At 46.6% G+C, this 24,602-nt stretch overlaps 1 protein-coding gene across 1 annotated transcript in view; it reads left to right on the plus strand.

Annotated features, from left to right (window-relative positions):
• Positions 1–792: 792 nt before the first annotated feature.
• ATP1A1 (ATPase Na+/K+ transporting subunit alpha 1) overlaps positions 793–24,602 on the plus strand; it is a gene marked incomplete at both ends in the record, with an annotated part of 29,364 nt that continues 5,554 nt past the window's right edge. The window contains 16 exons of the mRNA XM_080693010.1: positions 793–804; positions 10,646–10,756; positions 11,404–11,463; positions 13,048–13,251; positions 13,825–13,938; positions 14,667–14,801; positions 14,924–15,041; positions 15,487–15,755; positions 16,543–16,741; positions 17,068–17,177; positions 19,030–19,164; positions 19,706–19,898; positions 21,643–21,818; positions 22,684–22,820; positions 23,640–23,790; positions 24,306–24,474. Coding sequence (XP_080549136.1) covers positions 793–804; positions 10,646–10,756; positions 11,404–11,463; positions 13,048–13,251; positions 13,825–13,938; positions 14,667–14,801; positions 14,924–15,041; positions 15,487–15,755; positions 16,543–16,741; positions 17,068–17,177; positions 19,030–19,164; positions 19,706–19,898; positions 21,643–21,818; positions 22,684–22,820; positions 23,640–23,790; positions 24,306–24,474 — 2,293 coding nt within the window. The remainder of the gene's footprint in view (positions 805–10,645; positions 10,757–11,403; positions 11,464–13,047; positions 13,252–13,824; positions 13,939–14,666; positions 14,802–14,923; positions 15,042–15,486; positions 15,756–16,542; positions 16,742–17,067; positions 17,178–19,029; positions 19,165–19,705; positions 19,899–21,642; positions 21,819–22,683; positions 22,821–23,639; positions 23,791–24,305; positions 24,475–24,602) is intronic.

Consider the following 24,602-nt stretch of genomic DNA (forward strand, 5'->3'; position numbering starts at 1 on the left):
TATGAATGAATTATAAATGGTCCTCCGGACTGGCATTTTGGGGGTCTTAAAGGAAGGGAGATTGAGAGTGGGGGTTGGAAACCCTGTGAGGCCACTTCAGACCCATTCCTCTCGAGGCAGAATGCGAAAGATGGCTCTGAGGACCCCCAATCTGAAAAGGCATTTGCAGGCACGAAGGGCCCGAGGAAGCCGTCCGCAAAGGAGCGCGGGCCCCGGATTCCGCATTAAGGCGGAGTCTCGGAGCCGCGCCGGCTGCAGTCACACCCGAGTCGACTCCCCCAGCGCGTGCATCGAGTCCCGGGTGACGGCGCCCGGCCGGCGGGGTGGCTCGCTGCAGCCGGCCGCGCCCACTGCGGACCTGGGCTCGGGCGGGGCGGCCGCAGCCTCCCGCGCCTGGGCATGCGCGCCCTCCTGCGGCGCGGGCCGCGGCGGGCGGGGCCTGGCGGGGGCGGGGCCGCGGCCGGTGTCGGGTTGCTCCGGCAACGGTGACGTGCGCGCGGGGGCGGGGCCAGCGCGCAGGTTGCTTATTTTAGGAAGTGAGGAGGAGGCGCGGGCTCGAGCTGCGGCGGGTCCCGGCGCGGAGAGCGGCGGCGGAGGCGGCGCACACGTGGCAGCAGCAGCGGTAGCAGCCCCGGCGGCGGCGGAGGCCCGAGCCGCCGGCCGCCCTCCCTCCCTCCCTGCGCCCCGGCCCGCGGCGGCCCCGCGCCCTGCCCTCGGCTCCGCCGGCCCGCTCGCCGCCGTCCTCCCTGCTCCAGCCACCGCGCCGGGCGCCGGGCGCCGAGCACCGCCACCATGGGGAAGGGGGTGAGTGTCCGGCGGGCCCGGCCGTGCAGCCGGAGGAGGAAGCCTGGGGCGCGCTCGCGGCCGCGGAGGCCGCCGAGGAGGAAGCGGCGCGGCCTGAGGGACGACGCACTTTGCAAATGGAGGGGGCGCCGAGGGGCGCGCGGGGCGGAGCGCGGGCCCGGCCCGGGGAGCCGGGCGGCCCTGGGAGGGAGCGGGCCGCATCCCCGAGCCCGCCGCGCCAGCCCTCACCTCCCGTCGCCCGTCCTTTCTCTCTCCGCCCTCGGGGCCCTGGAGAAGGGCGCGCCCCTCCCCTGCCCTGCCCTGCCCTCCCCGGGGCGCCCTCCCGGGCGGCCGAGCCCGCCGCGGCCGGCGCCGGCGGGGCAGCCTCCGGGCCGAGGCTCCTGCTCCTGGAGGCGCTGGGGCTCAGCCAGCTCCCCGCGGAGACGGCCGCCCTCCCCCAGAGGAAAAAACTGGCTTCCCCTTACTGCGGAGCCAGTCGGGCGTGCTGGTGCCAGAAAGGGTGTGTCTTCACCGCCCTAAGATGGCCTTTAAGGTATACTTTTGGGAGATTTAATGAGCCGCCTTCCATAACAGGATGCGCCCGCGGTAACGAGTTGTCTTTGACGGTGGGAAGGGGTGTGCGGATTGATTCGTGAGGCCAGTCTTGAAGGAGAACAGGCTGACCCTCCAGGGCCCTCTGGCTTCCATAAAGACCTGAAAGAACTGGAGGCTGCGGGTGGTGCGTGGTGGTACAAAAGCCTTGCGGGTTTCCCGCACTGTCGGCTCTCCCAAGAGCAGTTCCCAAAGGAAACTGGGGTCTCGGGGCAGGAGAGTGCGCACACCGCACCGCGGCTCCACGGTTCTGTAAGGCGAAGCCTTGAACACCCGCAGCCGCTGCCAGAGACTGAGTCCCGGACCTCATGACCAATTGAGAAAAATGTAACCAAAATTATCCCGAAAAGTATCAGTTCGTGGGGTAAAAAGCACCAGGTCATGAGAATGACGAGAATCCACTCCATCGGCTCCATGGCTCAGCTTTGCAGGTTCCTAAGGCGCTTGCTTGGGTGTGGACCCAGTGATGGGGACAGAGGATTCATTATTATCTGGGGACTCGAAATGTATTTGGAGGAGGTAATTGAGAGGCCTGGGCCTGATAGGGGCAGTAGGATCAAATGGAATGCATAGCACGTATTGTTTTTCAAAGCATAAAATGTGTAGAGCTGGTCCAGGTCAGGTAGCATCCAAGCTCTTCTGAGCCGAGGGCTCTGCCTCTCTGCTTCCCAGGATGGAAACTGGGTTAGTGGCCTCTACTTGTACGCCACCGTCAAACCCTAGCCCATTCCTGTAAACATAATTCTTCCTTTGAGTTTGAAATCTCTTCCCTCATTAGAGGAGGGGGAAAAGTTCTCAAATGGAGACATTACAGGATTAAGGGAGATCAGCGCTTACAGATGTGTGCTGAGGCCTAGGAAGGTGAGGTGACTGGCTCAAGGTCAAAGGGTTGATTAGTGAAAGAACAGCCGGCCCTGAGCCCAGAACAGCTCCTGTGGTCTCTGGAGCCTAAACTTACATTTACTCCTTAACAATGGCATATATGCAAAACTCTTAAATTCATTCTTCAGATGAAACTGGGGTATCTGTGATACTGAATTGAGGCCAGGCAGATGTTTAGTTAACTACGTTATGCCCATATCATATATTGTGCACGCAGTCATGCACAGTAATGGTACAGTATAGTACACACCTGAGTAGTGTAGGTTCAACCCAGATGTCTTACGGATCCTAACACAATGTCTAGTCTAACAAGCAGGTTGTAATTAGTGAGGGATGGTATGCTGCCTGTATTCAGGGTAGTATTTAGAATTCTGTGTGCCCTCATACGCTGATTAGGTTGTACACCGCAGTGTGTGTGTGTTCGTCTCTGTGACCTGTGATAGTCCAAATGTTCAGAAGAATATGGGATTTTTCCACATGGGGATTAAAATGTGGGTGGAGTAGTTACTAAACCTCTGCTGATAATTGGTTGACCAGGAAGCCTGTGCGGGCAGCTAATTTTTAAGGTCATCCTTAATTTCTTCCCTTCTTAGTGCTGTTTCGGGTTTAGGTTTTGATATATATCAGGTGAATTTTTATGTCCTTGAAAATCGAGTTCCTCAGAATTATGTCATTTACAGGAAACTGGATGGAACTATAGCACTGATGCTAAGTGGAATCAGCTGGATGCATATTTTCTTATTTTCTTTAATATGTGGCAGCTAAAAAAAAAGTCCTCATGAAAATTAAGGTGAGAGACCACTAGAGTAGTGGGGGAGGGGAGGCACAGGAAGGAACAGACCAAATAATGTTATATGCATAAATGAAAGTATCACTGTGACTCTCACTATCATGTAGAATTGCAATGCAGAAGTAAAAAATTATTTTAAAAAACATCTAGTTCCTGAGCATTTGGTAAGAAAATGAAGGAATCGCTCTTGCTGAATCATTCCTGGATGAAATAGGATTTCTCCCTTTTTTCTTATTGGCTGTTTTTGCCAGTGACTCGGCTTAAGTCTTCAGCTAGGCCTGCCACCCACAGCTGTTTAGCTCACCAAAGGTACACACCGCAATTGTTTAGAGCTGCAAAAAGCTCTTTTCTCAAGTTTATAAAGATGGGGGAGGGGGGTCTCACCAGCCTTTCAGCGGCTGTTCAAGATTTGGTTTGAATATTAACTTAGTTAGCTAGAAAATAAATCCTAGAGCGTATGGGTAGTGATTTTAAAGAGGGGCAGGGGAAAAGGTTCAGTGAAGGGGGACACATGTCAGCAGAAATCCTGGTTGCATGGTAACATTATCAACTGCCCTTTTGGAGTTCAACTTGAAAGTGTGACTAAATATCCTCTGGCTGCTGTAAAGCTAGTACTTTAGACTCAAAACACTGTGAGGCAGAGTCCTTGAGTGGAAAGTTGTGCAGCCTGGCCAGGAGCAAGGTTGCTGTCACAGGAGGAGCTGGTGATCAGCCCTGGGGGGCAGAGAAGAGGGGAGAGGGCACTTCCCAGCCTTTGCCTGTCAGTGGCCTCTGTGAGCAACTGTGTCAGTTGTCCCTGCCCCTTGGGTTCTTTCTGTACCCTCTTATCAGGTTGTATCCTCTTTTGGTAACTGACTGTTAATTTGTAGTGTTCTCTGCCAGTAAGTTTGTAGCACTGTAGTGAGTCACCTTTGGGTGGGAGGGTAGGAAAGGGGGAGGCCTTCGTCATAAACCTGAGAAAATGGAAAGCAGCCAAAAGGCAAGAAAAAAAAAAAAAATCCAGTGAGGTGTTTATCCAGGTGAGAGCTAAAAAACTTAAACAGATTCCTGGGAGTGTTATTCTTAAACCATATTTAAAACAAAAATGACTGCAGTATTTTTAAAGCATAACAGACTCGACAGTCATCTGTGGTCCATTCTGGCACCTTTCAAAGTCTCCATTTGCTGATTATATTTTAGTAAAACAGTGCACTAATAAGAGACTTTCTCTTCCAATCAGACTTTTTTTTAAAAAAAAAAATATGTAAACTTAAGCATGAGAAGAGGCTTTGACTAAGTACCTTGGAAAAATTTCATGTAGAAAAGTAAGTGAAATAGTTGCCTCCCAGATAGGTTGGGGGGGGGGGAGTCCCAAAGCTTCATTTCTGGTGGCCCAGGGGTGGAATACGCACCTGGAGATCAGTTGAGTGATCTGTTTATACAGTGAACACGGTACCCATGGCTACTTTTGCTGGGGCTTACAAAGTAATTGGAACCGAGAGATCAGATCTTAAACTGAGTTTGCTCTTCATCAGTTAGCCTATAAGCCCTTTCAGTGCTGGAGAACAGCTGTCCTTCCCTGTAAAAAACACTAGAGATGGGACATGATGGGGAAGTAGTCGAATTGCTCGTCAAAGGAAAGCCACATGGAAGTGTCTGTTGATACTGCCAGAGCTGTTGTCTTTGCCCAACAAGCAAATCTGCTATTTAGAAGCATCTCAAGGTTTTCATCTTCTTTCACTTTTCAAGTTAAAAGACTTTCAGTGTGATTGATTGTCCTGCATAAGGTTTTTAAGTCTTGTAGTGAAAAGAACTTCTCAGCCTTTTGTGGTGCAAGGGCGTCTGAGCTCTGTTAGCTGCCAGGGCCCTCTGCCAGCCAGCAGGCCAGAAGAAGAAATGCGAGTGTCAGATCAGATGGGCTCATGGTAATCAGTGTGGCTGGGTTTGGGCAGCAAAATACTGGGCAAAACGTTGCCCCATCGCTGCCAGGGCTGTCCAGTTCTAGATTATGGCAAAATGTGTGTCTAGTAAGTGATCATGAAGATAACTCGAAAGTCTACTAACTCCTTTTTAAAACCCTCCTTCGTTTATAAATCTTTGGGAGAGGATAGGTAACCGAGTCAGGTCTGACCTTTCTCACATTGCTATGAATTGAGTGTAGGAAAGGAAGTGTGTTCTTTGGCTGGAGTCAGAAAAAGACTGTTCTCTGCATATGACTCACCTCATTAGTTGTGCTGAAATCTGCTGTCAGGAATCCACAAGACATTCTCCACATTTATTTGACTGATGTTTGGAATAGCAGGTTCTAAGAAACAGACGACCCCTATCCCATGCTTTTTGGTTTGTTTTCATTTGGTCCTGAGCTAAGATTTTTATCCAGTAGACCTCTGTGCCTTGTTTCATTTGTGATGTACAATGAAATATATCTGAATGTGATCTTTCGATCTGGTTTTATTCAAACTCTATTTAGTAATGATGACCTGATATTCTCAGTTGATGAACTGAAAACTTGATTCACTGTGGCCTGTGTTTTTATCTTTGGGACCTGCATTGTTTGGAGGCCTGATAATCAGCCTAAGATTTTGTGATCAGTGGGCCATGGTGTTTATCTTCCTAGCAACGGTGATGTCCAGGGCCCTGGGCACTTTGGGGGCTTATTCTCTTGTGCTTTTCTTTTGTTCTCCATGGTATGCTTCCATAGCACCTTGTTTGCATTGTGATATTCCTTTAGGCGTTGGACCCTTTTGGACTGGCAGCCATTATTCCATTATTCTACTTCCTAGCTTAGGCTCCAGGGTTTCAGTGGGAGATGCCAGAGCGTTTACTTGGCATTGGAAAGGGCCTGCGTTTGATCCCCAGCAAACTTAAAAAAAAAAAAGGTTTGGAGCTGGGCATGGTGGCACACCCTTGTAATCCCAACATCTGGGAGGCTGAGACTGGAGGATCACAGTTCGCGGACTGCCTCAGCTACTTAGTGAGGCCCTTTGCAACTCAGACCCTGTTTCAAAATAAAAATAAAAAATAAGGCTGGGGGTGTGTGGCTTGGAGGTAGAATGCCCCTGGATTCCATCCCAAGTACTGCAAAAAAGGGGGGGGGAAATTTGTTAGAAAAACAACATTTTAAAGAAAGAGTGCCTAAAGTACATTGCATTGATTCTTTACATATTTCAGATTTTATTTACTTATTTTTTGGTGAATGGTCATAGATGCACTCTGCTGCCCAAAGAGCAGGCAGGTGGCTTGTGAAGAATTTACATGCAGGCAGATTAGGGAGGGAGGTTGAGTCCTGTTTGTTTTGAGACACAGGAGCCCACTGGCTGGAGCTACAGCTGCTCTTTGTCCCCTGCTGGCTGATGAGTTGCAGCCCAAGTTTAGAGGTGCTGAACAGGTTCGCAAAGGGACCTACTCCTCCTTTTACCTGGTCAAAGTACATTTTCAAGCATGCACATCTGGGTGAGGGTATGGTGGTCCCTCGGGTTGCCTACTCTCTAGAGAACTACTGCTACTGTGATGCAGGTCACCTGGGGACTAGAGAGCAACCACAGTACCATGACAGTGGGTGTCCTTCAGCCTGGCCATCCCAGCCTTCACATCCCTGGCAAGAAAATTCCTTGTGCATAAACCAAACCACTTAGTTTTAGGAGCAAATGGAGGTGAAATAAAGTGTTCTTGGTCAAACTGACATTTTTTTTTTGGGGGGGGAGATGCCCCAACTAAGTTTTATTTCGAGGTTTAGAGTTACCTGAGAAAGTGAGGAACGGCAGTAATGCATATGTTGGTCACAATCAAGTTGTCATACTAACCTTCGTGTGGCACTTTGCAAAGTGCTGTTACATGCACAACCGCATCTGTAGATGGCTTATTAATATATCATCCAGGAAAACTCTCCTCCTCCCCCCTCCACTTTGTTATATTAACAGTAATGCAAACCAGGCACTGCCTGTAGGCAAGCCGCAGAATGGGAGACCGCCCCCAGCTCCTGCCAAGGTGGGTTGGCCAAGTGGAGGTCAGAGGTGCCATCGTCTGCCCCTCTTGGGAGACTTTGAAGTGGGCTGCAATTGGGGCAGTTACTCTTGCCATCATCTGGCCTCTCTTGCTGGTCAGCTTTTGTTTGTCATTTTTGGTAACAGTGCAGGGTATAGGAGTGTTTTCAGTTTGCAGTGGTTTCTCGACTAACCAGACTATCAAAATGCCTTTTTTTCTGTAGGTTAAGTTAGGCCAAGTGTTGCTCTCATTTTAAGGAGACTTTGGCTGGCTGTTGAAGGTCATATAGCTGGCAGGTGGTGACAGTACCAGAATGACTTGAGGCTGAGATAACAAGAACCATCAAGAGACCTACCTCAAGGGAATGGGAATCTTGGTTTCCAAATACCCTAGGCAATTCTGAGCTCCATGCTGCTCACAGACCTTAGTGCTGATGTGGTGGAAACCCCCTATTGCGTGGTGGTTGGGGGGTACGGGGCCAGGACGGTGCCCTGCTGGAGGCCAGGGTTGGGCTGGGTATGATGGCCACGGAGGGGTGGGGGAGGGATGGGAGGGGTGGGGGAGGGATGCGGAGCCGAATGATATGCTTCTGAGATGGAAGCTCCTTTCCTGACCTCACTGACGGCTGCTGTGTGGCCTTTTAGTTTCCTTCCCCCTTAAAGTGGTTAATTAGGGAAACTGAGGAAGGAGCATCTTCCTGTCTGAAAGGTCCTGGGGATCTCTCACTCATGAGGATTCAGCATCTACTTTTAAATGACTGAATCTTGTTTTATGTTGTAACCTTGGTTCCTGTCAAGAATTTTCTCTGCCCATCTCTGGGCACCTTTTCCTCTACCCAAATAAAATAGCAAAATTTCTAGGGAATATCAGAGAAGACAGAGTCCCGGGAAGTACAGGATGAAGTAATCACACAGCCGTAAACTGTTAGGCTGGGTGAGCCCCTACCCTTGTTGTGACTTCCAGTTCTTAGATTAGAATGGAAAAACAGCAGCAGCAGCTGCTGCAGCAACAGCAGAGAGAGAGAGAGAGAAACCATAAGCCAACTTCACTTTCACCAGGGGCCTTTTTGCTGTGAGTGTTCTTGTACTTTTCCTCAGAGCACACAGTGGGTGTGGAATTCATCACGCCGAGCTCTGTGGGAAATAAATGATCTGGAGTTTCTGGTGGCAAAAGTAGGAAGTATGTGCCCACTGCCCAAGAGGGAAGCGGATTGAAGAAGCCCTGTTCATCATCACCCTTGACCTGCCTGACCTTTGCTCTTCCCAAATGCTTTTAAATAATAAAGAAAATGTCATCTTACCCAGTTTTGCCACCATTTCCTGTCTTGCCTAGTACCTCCCTCCCCTTTCTCCCTCCCTCCGTCCCTCTCCCCCCCTTTTCAAATTGCAATAATTAAAACTGATAGGAACTTAAGTACTATTTGATCCCCACCAGGATAAGCTAGTATTAAATTATTGTTTGACTTGTGAAGAAGAACTGAATTGTATAAGCTGCTTAGTTCCTCTGGACAAATATTGCCTACCCCCCCCCAAAAAAAAAGTAAAAATTTGAAGAAGAAAAAGAAAAAACCAATTCACATCTTAACACTTTCAAAAATGGCTTCATATAAAACCATATCTTATATAACATGAATCGATGAAGAAAGGGGAGAGTTATCTAGATTCCCAACTAACTTCATCATTGACAGCTTTGAAGCTGCAAACCAGACATTTATTTTGTAAATGGTGGTAAAACTGTCTTGGACCATGTCCAAGGCTTAGCTGCTCCAATAATTCTCTCTTCTTTTGGAGTGGAAAATATTGGAAGACTGAGAATAATCTAAGCATACAGATGGCAAGGCTGAGCGGTTTTTAACTCTGATTTTCATTTATTTAAATATATTTTAACAATACCCAACTTGCTTAAAATTCGTGAACTGTATTTTTAATCAGCACAAACTAGCCACAAGTCTTAAGAGACCCCATGTCAGTGTTTTCAAAATGATTTTTCAGTGTTGTGTTTTCCCATTAAATATGTGAAGGAAACGACACTTTCTGGGTTCCTCTGTGGGAGAAGGCCTGCCTCTTGTTTTATTTGCCTCTGTTTTCAGTGTGTGGTTATTTTTTTTGTTTTATTTCTGGAACTGAGAGCTATAGTCAAAGGCACTTACAACTCTGATTGCTCCACAGTGGAGAGTATGTCAAGAATGTTGACTATCTTTAGACCTGCTCCATTCTCAACAGATAAAATGAAAACTCAAGGGCCCCACTCTCTCAGAAGTTATTTGTCCAGAGACACAGCCAAGGACCATGGACGCACAATGTGATTAATACATATATCTCCAACACCCGCTAATTGGGAGCATGGTTTCCTTGTAGTTTTAAATTCAAGCAAATCTTATTTTTTAGTTTTAATTGTACTTATTATGGTAGGAACACCTATGTTTTGGTTTTCTTTTATCCATTTCAGCAAGATAAAATTATAATCTAGATATAGTTCCTAAGAATTGCTTTACTGGCTATTAATGTACTTTGAGAGTTTGAAATGAATAAGAGTGAACCAGAAAATAATAGTAATGGTACCACTTATCATCCATTTTAAGGACTCGGCTACTCTACTTCTGAGCCTATAAGTTGTGGGGCGGGGGTGGAATGGGGCCGCCTCTGCTTCAGGGACAATTGACAGCACCAACTTCAAGCTTTGTGTAGATAAGCCCAGGCATTTAAAATGGGGTGGGGGAATGGAATGATTCTAAATTTAAACTTTAGGATCAACATTTTCTTTAAAAATTCTTCTCGTTTTCAGAGGCGTAGGTGGCTCCTGTGAATTATGCGATAATGCACATGCTTTTTCCTACATCCTGCTTGTGTCAAAACATTTCCAGTGACTTCCATTTTGGGGGGGATTTCTTTTTAGGCTACGGAATGGGGTGGTGACTCTCTTTTAGGAGGGAATCTCTTAAAGAATTTAGGAACTTTTAGACTTTTCTTGAACATAAAATGAAGGGGTCATTGTCCTTGTGAGCCATAAAGATTTTTAAACTTGATAATGTCTTTGCAATGTGAATAACTTAAGTACAGTAGACAAGTAACTAGCATTTAGAGATAGCATTTGATCCTCCAAAAACACCCAGTGAGGTTGGCACTGTGCTTCTGGCCGTAGAAGAGGAACTGGAAACTTGAGCGCTCGAGGCTTGCCCAAGGAGGCCTGGCTGGCGGGTGGTGGAGCCCGGACTTAGGCTCAAGCCTGGGTGATTCAGCACGCTAGCTCCCAAGCACTAGGCTGTGCGTGAGTTAGGAAAGGCGGATTTCATTCTTTGAGTGGGGAAGATGGGAGGTGACAGCATAGGGATGGCCCCAAGTACAAGTTTCTCCACAGTGCACTCTGAGGCCTTGACTGCACCACAGCTCCTCACGTCCTTGGGTGGAGACGTGTGTCCTTGAGGGACGGTGTTAACAGTAGGTGGCTGTGTTCGTGCTGTATGTAGCACAAGCAGGTACTTTTTCATGAATATTGTTTGTGACTATTCCAAATGACAGCAGCCCTCAAAACTACCAACATCTCCTGCCGCGCACCCTTCACTTTCCTGGTTCCACGCATAGTTCACAACCACCCTTTTGCCATGTTCTCTTGTAGGTTGGACGTGATAAATATGAACCCGCGGCCGTTTCAGAGCCCACTGACAGAAAGGGCAAAAAGGCCAAGAAAGAGAGGGATATGGATGAACTAAAAAAAGAGGTTTCTATGGTAAGTACCAGGAAGATGGCTGCTTTTTGTTCTTCTGAAAATTTAATTTTTATCCCACACCTCTGAGCCTGTGCTTCTACCTCCACCCCTACTCCAGTCCTGCAGACAGGGAACTGTTGTTTTCAAAGAAGTCATAGCATGTGTGTAGCTGTTACCCAGTTGCAGAGGTCATGGCTGAAATTTTTCATTTAAAAATTTTTCAGAGTCACAAAAGTGACTCTAGCATCATCAAAGGTCCACAGGAGGGTGGTGTGATGGGTCTCTGTTTTCTGCAGCTTATACTGAACTATGGGGACTTGGGGCCTTGTCAGGCTTTCACAAACATAATTGTCCAGAATCTGCGTGGTCATCACCGAAGGCAAAGAGGATAGGGGAATGATGCTAAATTTAAATTTTGGAATCGACATTTTCTCTAAGTGGGCTGCTTTTACCTGGTGCAGCGGGCAGCGATGGCCTCATCGCCCAGTGGTAGCCTTCCCTGGTGATCGGGAGGCAGCTGTGGTAGCTGAGCCATCCGGCCCCAGTGACAGGCATTCCGGCTAAAGAAAAACGTTTGTGTGTTTAATGAGGGGCACTAATGACGGGATGCTTTTGTATGTTGCCATGTTTAATTCTTGTCTTTGTTTCTGTTTGTTCCTCTCCCTCAGGATGACCACAAACTTAGCCTTGATGAACTTCATCGTAAATACGGAACAGACTTGAGCCGAGTATGTTTTCTCTTGAGATTCGTGCAGAATCCTAGTTTTCCCTGTTAGGTTTTGCCCTGTGTCACATGTCTGCGCTGGGGGGCTCTGGGCCATGCTGCCTCTGTACAGGTTATCTCCTTAAGGCTTTACTAGAATTTTATGATGTGTGCTTGCTGTGACCCAAGTCAGTTTTCAAATGCTGTGGGTCTATTTCCTTACTTGTAAAGAATGGGGTTAATAATAGCTTAAAAAGGATTGCCATGAGAATTAAATGGATTGATTGAATTAAAGACCAGATTTGGTTTGTGTCACGTAGATAGCGCTTAGATGTCTGTTCCTTGTTATTATTCTAAGGATAATCCAGCATGGATGTGAGGCATTTCTTTTCTTACTACCTCAATTTCCTTTCTGTTTTCCCCACACAGCTGAGTAAACTCTAATATTGAAAATAATATTGAGGCCAGGCATGGTGGTACATACATGTAATCCCAGTACTTTGGAGTCTGAGGATTGCAGGTTTAAGGACAGCCTCAGCAATTTAGGGAGATCCTATTTCAAAATAAAACAACAACAATAATAATTAAAAATTCGGGGGTGTGTGTGGCTCAGAGGTTAAATGAACCTGGGTTCAACATCTAGTTCCAAAAAAAGACAAATCAAAAGTAGTTATCTTAAGTAAAAATACATTTCATTATTTGATATTTGCTAGTATAAAAGCAATCCTAGTCTGAAGGATGGCACATGTCTATAATCCAAGTACTTGGAAGGCTGAGACAGGAGGATTGCAGGTTTGAGGACAGCCTCAGCAAGTGGTGAGACTCTCATCGACCTAGTGAGACCGTGTTTTAAAATAAAAATAAAATAGGGCTGGAGATGTAGCTCAAAGGTAGACTGCTCCTAGGTTCAATTCCCAGTACCACCAAAAGAATAAGTAAATAAAAGTAATGCTATTTTCCCCTCTTAAAAGGACTCATACCTCTGTCTACTGTCTGAATTTTGGCCCATCAGAAAATGGAGCCTTCCACACAGTGGACTGGCCTAGTGGATACTTTTCAACTGACAAGTTTATGGGGAGTTAGCTAAACACCCATGCTTCTAGGCCCTTCCCTTCCAGAGGACCATTTTAATTGCCATCCCAAGAATAAAATTCTATACTTAAAACTTGGCTTAACCCATTAAGAGATTGGATTCCTACAAAAATATTTCCTTCTGATGTTCATAAAGGGTTTGTCCCCCTTCCCTAACAATCAATACAGAGGAAACTGAAAGCTTTTAATTTTCAGAACTGAATCAAGTAGTTTAAATAGCTATCTGGTTGGTAAAAAACACAATTTAGCATGAACCCCTTGATCTAAAACTTAGGAAGAAATAGCCTGGATTCCAATACGCCCTCTGATCGTTTTTAACAGTCTTCATAAGGTTAGATGTGGTCAGGAAACCCGGGCTTATTTTCCTGAACCCTGCGAGGAATTATCAGTGGTAGTTGTAGTGGGATTGCCGCCATTACCTGGGCTTTGCAGCGGGAAACTGCTTCTTCCCTCAGGCGGGCAGATTAGTTTTTAAATGCTGGTGCATCTGCCTTATTTGTGTTCCTCCCCTCCTCAGGGATTATCAACTGCTCGAGCCGCTGAGATCCTGGCCCGAGACGGCCCCAATGCCCTCACTCCCCCTCCCACAACTCCCGAGTGGGTCAAATTCTGTCGGCAGCTGTTTGGGGGTTTCTCAATGTTACTGTGGATTGGAGCGATTCTTTGTTTCTTGGCTTATGGCATCGTAGCTGCCACGGAAGAGAACTATGACAACGATAATGTGAGTTCTGCTTTGAGTCTGCTTGCGTGTGTGCCTTAGACACAGGCAGGTGCCACCACTTCCGTGGTACTTTTAAACATCAGGAGTAGTATCAGCAGTGTTCCCTGGAGGGCCCCTTGGTTCTTCCCTCCTGGCTTTACCTAGCTCCCTCTGTCTCTCTGGGCTGCTGTGAACAGGCCACTCTGGATAGGTCCCAGCTTTGATCTGGATGCCACCCATTACATGGCAGAGCACCGCTGTCCGTGTCGGCACGTCACACTTGTCTGAGAAGGTTGAGTAGTGATTCTCCTAAAGAATAGTAGTGGCTATTAAAGAATAGAATGTGACTATAGAAGTCACACGATTGAAAAATGTCTTTGCTTTAATGAAGGAGGAGAAATAGATTCGTCCAAGAATATTCCAAAAGTCTAAAGTGAGTGACAGGAGTCGGCTACTCACTCCATTTCTGGCCCTCCTGTTACTGGGCTCTAGAAATAGGGAGCCGTGAGCTCTGCATTTCGGGAGCCCTGATCGCCATCTGTGTTCCCTGTTCTCTTGAGAGCCACCGCTCCTAACTGGCTTGTCCCCTTCTAGCTGTACCTCGGTGTGGTGCTGTCCGCTGTCGTCATCATCACTGGCTGTTTCTCCTACTATCAGGAAGCTAAAAGCTCAAAGATCATGGAATCCTTCAAAAACATGGTCCCTCAGGTACCTAATGTTTGCCTTCCCCCTACCACACAGACTAATGTGAACTTAAAGTTTTCCAGTTATTAAGTGACTGTCCAAATGTAAACTCTGAAAGCAAGCACGGTATCTAAAAGGAACACTCTTAGATAACTGTTGAGCAAACTTTTGTATCTCGTATAAATCTTGTTATGTGCTAGGCATAATGGCGCTCACCTATAATCCCAGTAATTGGGAGACTGAGACAGTAGGATTGCAGGTTCAAAGCTAGCCTCAGCAACTTAGTAAGGCTGTCAGCAACTCAGCAAGACCTGTTTAAAAAAAATAAAATAGAAGCCGGGTGTGGTGGCTCACACTTATATCCCAGTGCTTGAGAGGCTGACACAGGAGGATCGTGCAGGTTCGAAGCCAGCCTCAGCTACTGAGTAAGGTTCTCAGCAACTTGGTGAGACCCTGTTTCCAAATAAAGTATAAAATAGGTCTGGGAATATAGCTCAGAGGTAGAAAGCCCCTGGGTTCCACCCCCAGTACCACTAAATAATTAAATAAAATAAAATAGGGCTGGGAGTATAGCTCAGAGATAGAGTGCCCCTTTGTTCACTCCCCTAGCACCACACATGCACACACACGAAAGTTATGTCGTCAGGTAGTTAGGAGCGTGGATCATTGGTAATTTTGTTTTCTTGTTTTGGGACACCACCCTTCCCTTTTGCCATCCATTTAACTGTATAAATCGTTTTTCCCTTCCAAAGCAAGCCCTTGTGATCCGAAACGGTGAGAAGATGAGCATCAATGCAGAGGAGGTTGTAGTTGGGGACCTGGTGGAAGTCAAAGGAGGAGACCGAATCCCTGCTGACCTCAGAATCATATCTGCAAATGGCTGCAAGGTAGATTTCTAAGGAACGATCTCTCTTCTCCAGATCTGCTCCTCAGGCAGGTTGGACCAAGGCACAGTGGCCTACGACGAGGCCAGTGCACTCACATGATGCTGGTATTTTTCTCTGTGCAGGTGGATAACTCCTCACTCACTGGCGAATCAGAACCCCAGACGAGGTCTCCGGATTTCACCAACGAAAACCCACTGGAGACAAGGAACATTGCCTTTTTTTCAACCAACTGTGTTGAAGGTAGAGCATTTTAAGGCACTATTGGCACAATATGTATGGTATTTATTATAGCCATTAACAAGAACAAAAAAAAAACCATCTGTTGTTTTATTGGTTCTGTTTCTAATACCTTCTATTAAGTATAAAGCAGAAGTGGTCCATTTGTTGGCAGGAAAACCCAAGAAGCCTTGTAGCAGCTTCCTTCTTACCCTCTTCCTCCATCATACCACCTGGATTGGCAGCGCCAGTCCAGTGTGGGTATTGGTGCTGCTATCCTGCCAGAGAGTCAGAATCCCTTTGCCATAGTGTCTGTGGTTTAGAACAAACAGTAAATACAACCAAAGTGATGGTCCATGAAAACCATGTTTTGCCCCCTTTTGAAGCCAAGCTGTGTAGTAGGCCAACTCTGTGACTTCTTTCCAGGTCCATGGGACTTGCTTCAGTGCCCTTCCCCTTCTTTTTTCAGGCACTGCACGTGGCATCGTTGTGTACACGGGGGATCGTACTGTGATGGGAAGAATTGCCACACTTGCTTCTGGGCTTGAAGGGGGCCAGACACCCATTGCTGCAGAAATTGAGCATTTCATCCACCTTATCACTGGTGTCGCTGTGTTCCTGGGTGTGTCTTTCTTCGTCCTCTCTCTGATCCTTGAGTACACCTGGCTGGAGGCCGTCATCTTCCTCATCGGCATCATCGTAGCCAACGTGCCTGAAGGTCTTCTGGCCACAGTCACGGTGAGAGGCTTGGGCAGAGGTGGTCACCTCACTCAGATCAGTTTGCATGGGTGCAAGCCACCTCTACCAGTCGCTTCTAAGGGGTTGCCAGCTTGTTTTATTCCCCACATTTGTGTATATGTTTTCTGCAGTACCATATCATACGGTAAGCTTTGACAATGAGAAAGCATCAGCATGTGTTTATTCAGAAACCCTCCCCCAAAACAAATTGTGTTCTTAAATTATCACATGATCCAAAATGGTGCAATGGAGCTGGGCCTGATGACGCACACTTGTGATCACAGTACCTGGGAGGCTGAGGCAGAGGATCACAGGTTTGAGGACAGCCTTGGCAAGTAATGATATCCTCATCAACTTAGTGAGATTCTGTCTCAAAATATAATCAGAGCTAGAAGCCCCTGAGTTCAATCTCCAGTACCAAAAAAAGAGTATAATGGAGAAAGAAGAACTTGAGTATTAGTGGGAGGTATAGAGTGCAGTAAAATCTGGCCATTATCATCTTATTATCTTTCTTACTGTGTGTGTGTGTGTGTGTGTGTGTGTGTGTGTGTGTGTGTGTGTGTTTTACTGGGAATTGAATGCAGAGGCATTTTACCTCTAATCTACACCCCTCCCCAACTTTAATTTGAAACATGGTGTCATTAAGTTACTGCACACTGGCCTCAAACCTGCTATCCTTCTGTCTCTGCCTCTCAAATTCTGGGATTGCATGTGCCGCTGCACCTGGCACTGAATAGAATTCCACCAGGGTCCAGTGTAGTAATCTTGTTCTTGAACATCTTTTTAGGTGTGTCTGACACTTACTGCCAAGCGCATGGCAAGGAAAAACTGCTTAGTGAAGAATTTAGAAGCTGTGGAGACCTTGGGGTCCACATCCACCATCTGCTCAGATAAAACTGGAACTCTGACTCAGAACCGGATGACAGTGGCCCACATGTGGTTTGACAATCAAATCCATGAAGCTGATACCACAGAGAATCAGAGTGGTAAGAACGGCCGCCGGGCCCCGTTGCCGCCTGGTCACTCACATTGCTTGCCTTCTGTTTATTGGTTTTGTTAAGTTCATGGCAGTTTTGCTTCTTTATTTGATTTTTATCATTCAGTCAAGAGTCAAGATTATCTGTGCATGCCACTAGAAAAGTTAATTAGCCCTCCACACATGATTGGAAAATGCCTAAAACCTGATTGTTGTCATCAATTAGGAAGTGAAATGGAGCATTTCAGGCTCTGATGAGACTTTAATAGACTGAGAACAGCTTCGCACTCAAAGTTAATGTGTCATTTCCCTGTCATATTTTCTTGCTTCCGTCAGGTGTCTCGTTCGACAAGACTTCGGCCACCTGGCTTGCTCTGTCCAGAATTGCAGGTCTTTGTAACAGGGCAGTGTTTCAGGCTAACCAGGAAAACCTCCCTATTCTTAAGGTATGCTAAGGAGTTGCTGCTGGACGTTAGGTTGCTGCTGGACACTAGGAGGGGGGTGGACACCACACAAGAGCTGCCCTTGGAGTGGCTTTTTTTTTTCCTTCAAATAGCACTCCCCCTTTGTGTGTGCAGAGTCGCTCTACTAGAGGGCTGGGAGCCATGTGTGTCTTTGCTGAGTGTAGCAAGCATTGTGCTGCCTCTCCATCTGAAGCACTTTCAGCACCCGTGATCCATATTGGTTGGAGGAAAAAAAGGTTCAGTCCGTCAAAAATCTGACCCAAGTAGGATGGGGGCGTCTTTCTGGTGAAAACATAATCCAATTTTACCACTCTTGAGTTCATATAATGTTTTCTAATCTAGTGGACAGTGAGGGTGACTCTAGTGGTGATTCTAGTTGTATTTGCCTCTTAGAATACACTAGATTCCAGTAAATCCCACAAGCCATTTGTTCTCTTAAAATAGCTCAGCTATTTCTCTTATCTTACTTGTTCTTAGCTTATGTACTAAAGATGCAAAAATAAGACCGAGGCAGAACTAAGCTCAGCCTTGTGGAATTCTCACGCAGTTTCAAATGACTGGTTTTATGGTGCTGCCCAAATGAATCACAATCTTAGAAGAACAGTGCGTTGCACAGGGTCCTCAGGGAGGAGAGTACTGCTGCTTTGTGGGACTCTGGGGTCCCCGTGTCCTCTGGAGCTGTCTGAGGTAGTTCTCCGTATAGACAGAGTTGCCAAAAGAAGTATGGCTCAGCTGTAACTGAGCTGGCTTCTGTTGTGAAGATAGGCTCCTTTATTTTAAAGGCGATTTGCTTGGCCTTAAATCGATGTTGATCTAAGGAGGATGTTGTTTATCTTATGGATAAAACTTGAGATGCCTGCTTCATGTTTTTCCTGACCTCAAAGTGGAAATTTTCTAGGCTTTGAGCATCCAGACCCACAAGTATCCAATCTTTGTTGACTTACAAACCCCAGAAAGGCAGTAGGAGATGTAGTCTTAAGTATCTGTGGAGTTCTGCCATGTAAATGGGATTGTTACCGTTGCTATGGTGAGAGGATGAGGCAGCAGCCCTATTTTTCCTAATAACTGACTCTGAAAAATGATCCCGCTTAATGTTGTACTCCTTACCAAACACAGCCACCTTCTTCAATAGAGCTGTCCTTTGAACATTAATTTGCTCACCTGTATTTGCAGCCTTGAAGGTCAGAATTCTAAAATGTCTACCTGTAGAAGAGTTGTTTACAATTGGAAATGTTTTAAAAAGTAACATGTGTCGTGTAAAATGTAGGTATTAGCCAGGCACAGCAGCAACACACACCTATAAGCCTAGTGACTCGGGAGAGTGAGGCAGGAGGATCATAGCTTGAGGCCAGCCTGGGCAACTTAGAGAAACCCCATGACAAGATAAAAACTGAAAAGGGATATGGGAATATGGCTAATATGGCTTGGTAGTAGAGCATTCCTGGGTTCAATCCCTAGCACCACAAATAAATCAATACATAAATAAATAAATAAATAAATAAATAAGGTATTTGCTGAAATAGGACTGTAACTAAAATATTGGCTGATGATATGGTTGTCCAAACTGATAACAGCCCAGATGCTACTGCATAAATCAAATTTTATTTAGAATATGAGTTTTTTAGTTTGCTCTGGACACGGTATGTCTACCCTGAGCCATTCTCTTTAAATTATAGGGCAGTGAGGGATGCTATAAATGTTTTTCTTATTTGTTATTTTCAGATTCATAACCAGAAATGTGTAGTGGGGAATGGCAGTTACTGTTCCTGCTTGGCAGTGATACCTTGATGAAGCAGGCCTTGTCGGGGTGACTAACAGATGCCTGTGTTCACAGAGGGCAGTTGCGGGCGATGCCTCGGAGTCGGCACTCTTGAAGTGCATTGAGGTCTGCTGCGGCTCCGTGAAGGAGATGCGAGAGAGATACGCCAAAATCGTCGAGATCCCCTTCAACTCCACCAACAAGTACCAGGTCTGAAGGTCCCAGGGGTTGTGCAGCACACAAGGGCAGGCTGGGGGACAAAGGGAGGAACACGAGCCAGAAGTTACAGTCTCCCTGTGGGGCTTCTCAAGCTTCAGCTTTAAATTAGACCCCTGATTACATAGGGTGCCCCCATGTATTTCAGTATCAGTAGGATAAATGAAGCCTCTTCCCAGATAGTCTTTAGCCCCTTTTGAATACTTTGTGGTTGAGGTACAGGGGAGAAGGGGGAGCATGCATGTGTCCAAGCTCATGTCAATCCCTTTGTCCCCAGATTTCTTTCAGGAGAGTTTTATATGCAAACATACACATACAAAATTGTATGCAGTTATATACGTAAATGTATGAATGCAGCATAGTGCCTTTTTTTAGGGACTTAATGAATATATCATAGCGCTATGTCACAAGGTCTGAGATACTCCCGAGTTCAGATGGATACCTGGGCTTACTGTGTAACAGCACTAGACAGTGAGTGAAGTGGTTTTCCTCTGACCGCCACACTCAACGTTGGCATCTGAATAATCCTTTACAGTTGTCCATTCACAAGAACCTCAACACGGCTGAGCCCCGACACTTGCTGGTGATGAAGGGAGCTCCAGAGAGGATCCTGGACCGCTGCAGCTCTATCCTGCTCCACGGCAAGGAGCAGCCCCTGGACGAGGAGCTGAAGGATGCCTTTCAGAACGCCTACCTGGAGCTGGGGGGCCTCGGGGAGCGAGTGTTAGGTACGCTGCGGGTCGCTGGTGAGAGTGCCCAGCACTCTGCCAGGTGCTCCATCTCAGTCATGAGCGGTCGCATCAGCCTTGACCTCCGCGTCCTCTTGACCTCAATCTCAGTCTTGTATTAAGTACTGGAGAAATAATCAGTGTATCAGACTGTGGGAAACAGTCTTGAGGGATTGCTTCTGTCTGGAAGCAAGACCCCACGTCTAAGTTCTGCCCCCAGTTGTTTTTTGTTTTTGTTTTTGTTTTTGTTTTTGAAGGCAGTGGAGGGAGGTTTATTGTCTGGCCTTGTTGCTATGGCCAGGTCCAGAAGCTTAATTAAAGTTAGTTAATTCTTAGTGCACCCAGAGGAAGCCATTTCCTGACTGCCTGGGACGATGGCGCCTCTCCTTGGGGACTGATGCACCTTGCTCATAAACTAAACTGCAGTAACCATTTAGGCATCCTCACAGCTATGAGGCTTTGAAGTTCATTTTACTCATTGTCTAATGTATTTTGCAAAGTGGCATTTAGAATATTATGTGTGTTCACAAACACAAATTTATTTTTTGTGAAATTCTTCCTGTTTTCAGCTTGAATGTCTTAAAACTGACTGACTGGTATGCTCATCCCCTTTCCCACTGTCCTGCCATGGTGTGTCTCTCATATGTCCGTCTGACCAAGAAGATCATGACCATCTTTTGAGTCATCATGCTTCCCTGCCTCCATCACCCCTAAGTTAGCAGCTTCTTCCTTGGGCCACATGGCACCTTTTACATCACTTGAAAGACCAGTGTCACTTTCATGCACTATTGAAAGGAAGGTATTTCAATACCTGGATTGCAGGAGTGGTGATAATACTACATGATAAACCCCTTGGCAGAATGACAGAGTAGCTAGCCTGAATCCCTATACTGGTGTTCAGTAATGTGATTTTGGCCAAATAAGCCAGTAAGCAGAGATGTGGCCTCAGCTTCTCCAGAGAGGGCATCTGAGACCGATGATTATTATATGATTTGACGAATCTCTATAGCTTACTGCTGGTGGGTGAGTCTCCTGATGTGCTGGTGCTCAAAATGAGTGTTGAGTGTTGCCCAGTTCTGTCTTTTCTGCACTAAGAGTTGCTATACATGGGTTCTGTCTTTTGCATGTTTGTTTTTTCTTCTTTCAGTGATTCTGTATTAATCCTAAATGTTAAGTAAAACACTCCACTCTGTCACCAAACTAGACTTTTAAAAACATTCCAGCTGGGTATGGTGGCGCACGCTTGTAATCCCCACACTTGGGAGGCAGAGACAGGAAGATCACGCAGGTTCGAAGCCAGCCTTGCTGGTTTAAGAGACCCTGTTTCCCAATAAAAATATAAACTAGGTCTGGGAGTGTAGCCCGGAGGTAGAAGAGTTTCCAGGAACCCCAGTACCACCAAAAAAAAAAAAAAAAAAAGCCATATTCCAAAGCCAGGCATGGTGGTGCACACTTACAATCCTCATACTTGGGAGGCTGAGATGGGAGGATCACAAGTTTGAGGACAGTCTCAGAGAGTAGTGAGACTCTCATCAACCTAGCATGACCCTGTTTCCAATATAAAAATAGGGCTAAGGGTGTAGCTCAGAAGTAGAATGCCTCTGGGTCCAGTCCTCAGTACCACAAAAACAAGACAAAATGGAAACAGCTCAAACTGGTCGCCCAGTAGAAGATGGACATGGGCAGTAGACAAGTGTCCTGCTGCCTACCGTGAGAATCCTCACGGAGCCCTGCTGCCTTGTAGGTTTCTGCCACCTTCTTCTGCCAGACGAGCAGTTTCCTGAAGGCTTCCAGTTTGACACTGATGAAGTGAACTTCCCTGTGGATAACCTCTGCTTCGTCGGGCTCATCTCCATGATCGACCCTCCGCGTGCTGCTGTCCCGGATGCTGTGGGCAAATGCCGAAGTGCTGGAATTAAGGTAGTGCCAGATGTGTCCCGGGCCTTTCTGGGGGCTGTGGGACACCCTCCCCTGTGTGCATTGCTCCCAGGGGCCAGTGGTCAGCTCTTTTTCTCACCTGGAGTATTAATTTCTCATCGACAAGGTGTTAGTTGTAATCAGAAAAGATCAAGTAATGTTAAAACGTTAGTGTATATAACAGGTAAAATAAAAGAATTAAAAACCCTATTTGTAATCATAGAAATGCAAGCAAAGTTAAAAAGCAAAAGCTGTAAAATTTTAAACTTGGAAGTACTTAAGTTGATACACTTTATGCGGTGATTGGTATAAGACATACTGTGTCTTTTGTTTTCAGGTAACGATTTCAGTGACTATTTGGTGTATTCTGAATAGTACTCAGGGGGACTAACACTCTGTTGCTTGGTATTTGACTTGTTTCCGTCGTTTTCATTCTTATGAATAATGCTGCCCAGCAAAGCTTGTAGAAGCGATTCCCTCGACACTTGCCTGTTCCTTTTGAAGTATATGTTACATATGCCCTCAAAATTCGACCAATTTGAAGGATGCTAGCAAAATGCAGTGCCTTTACAGTCCCACCAGCATCAGGTTCTTTTTTTTTTTTTTTTTCCTTTTGCTGGTGTTAGTAAGTTTGAGTCTTCTTATGTGACTTGTGTAAAAGAAGAAAAAGGTATGGTGTGTGATGTGATTGTGTACCAAGAAGAAATCTTGAGTATTGGCTTTTGTACCTTCTTTCTGTGGATATGTGTTTATGTTTTTAGTAAGTTGATGCTTATCAGTTTTATATTTGCTTTTTTTTTTTTTTTGCCTACTTACATGTAAGACTCTTGGCAGCTGCATTCAAAAGTGATCCTGGTTCTTGTTTCAGGTCATTATGGTCACGGGAGACCATCCAATCACAGCCAAAGCCATTGCCAAAGGTGTGGGCATCATCTCAGAAGGCAACGAGACCGTTGAGGACATCGCCGCCCGCCTCAATATCCCCGTGAGCCAGGTGAACCCCAGGTAAGGCAGGAGGCCTAGATGACCAGCTCTAGCTTGCTTCTGTAATGGTTTGCATCTGGGCTCACTCTGAGCGGGGAAGGTACCTACACTGCCAGAAAGCAGCCGTGTTCCTCGGGAGGATTTAGCCTGAGAGCAGGTCACTGTCAGTGACTCTTGGCACTGTTCTGACTACTTGTTACAGTGACAGATCAAGCTTGTTTGAGTCCCACCTGCAAACTACAAAGCTGAGGCTTAGAGAGGTTCCAAGTGTCTCAGAACTAGTGAAGTCATGCAATAAATTCTTCATTCTAAAGACACTTCCAATTTTGTGCTATAACCACTGAGCTATACTGCATGGCACCTAATGCCTTGTCAACTTTTAAATCCACACTAACACAATAAAATGAGGAAGGGACAATTGTCCAGGTAATTCAGGCCAAAGGGAGCAGAGGGATTAGCAATAAAGTAAAACAGATAATGGAGACAAATTGTTGTAATTTGTTCAGATTCAGGGTCTTCTCTAGGGTAAGTTGGATCTTTCATCAGCTCTGCTGCTTTCTAAAACTTACACCAGTGTGCCTGGCAAAGGTGGGGAAGGGAAGCGGCAGGCAGGTTTCAGTGGTGCGGTGAGTCTTGAGTGAGGTCTTGTGTATGCAAATGCCCTGGAGCCTGTGAAGTGCTGCACAGGGAGCCGCTCTTGGGTGATGGAGAAGGCTCCTCCAGCTTCCTTTTGTTCATGCTGTGTTCTGAAGACGATAACACAGTCCCCTCTCGAGGTGACGGGCTCTGTGCTGGTGAGGCAATGGGTGACCTCTTCTGTTCTTTTGGTCCTGACTCTAGAGATGCCAAGGCCTGTGTAGTGCATGGCAGTGACCTGAAGGACATGACCTCTGAGCAGCTGGACGACATCCTGAAGTACCACACTGAGATCGTGTTTGCCAGAACCTCCCCTCAGCAGAAGCTGATCATTGTGGAAGGCTGCCAGAGACAGGTGGGAGCCACAGGGCCAGCCGAGGTGGGCGCCCCTGGCCTCGGTGACTGGAACTCCCAGGAGCAGAGCGCCAGTGGCGAGCGCCTACCCAGCTCTGAGACTCAGCATAGTTAGGCCAGTTGGGAGCTCCTGGCTCCTGGCACGGGGAGAGAGGGACTGAGACTTGACAGCACATGGCCTCATGTGGCCCGGAGCCTGGACCTCAATGGAGTCACTGGGATGTGAATGGCTAGAAGACTTGTCCCCAGCCCCAAAAAGACTAGAGGCTGTGCCTGCAGGAGTTTCCAAGAGCTCCGCTCCCCAGTTGTTCCTAGTAAATATGGAAAAGATCTGTTTATGGTCCCTATGGTCCCTTCTTCCGCTGTCATTTGGTAGGGACAGTTCTGAGGCTTCATCCAGTCTCTGTGGGAGGGCAACAGTGACTAATCAGGATGCGTGGAGGCATGCATCTTCTTTATTTCTGTCCCTAGGAGAAATAAGTTTTACTGACCCATCACTCTCCCTCTTCTGGACAGGGTGCCATTGTGGCTGTCACTGGGGATGGTGTCAACGACTCTCCAGCTTTAAAGAAAGCGGACATTGGGGTTGCTATGGGGATTGCTGGCTCAGATGTGTCGAAGCAAGCTGCTGACATGATTCTCTTAGATGACAACTTTGCCTCAATTGTGACTGGAGTCGAGGAAGGTGAGAATGTATTTAAGATATTCACAAAGCCCGTCCAGATACTGCTGCTGCATCCGCTGCTGCACTCGCTGGGCATATTCATTTTCTAGTCTGCCTGTCTCTTTAAGCTGTGCAGTAAAAAAAGAATC

Source organism: Muscardinus avellanarius (genome assembly GCF_963383645.1).
Source record: "Muscardinus avellanarius genome assembly, chromosome: 3".
In the NCBI taxonomy this organism is placed as follows: Eukaryota; Metazoa; Chordata; class Mammalia; order Rodentia; family Gliridae; genus Muscardinus; species Muscardinus avellanarius.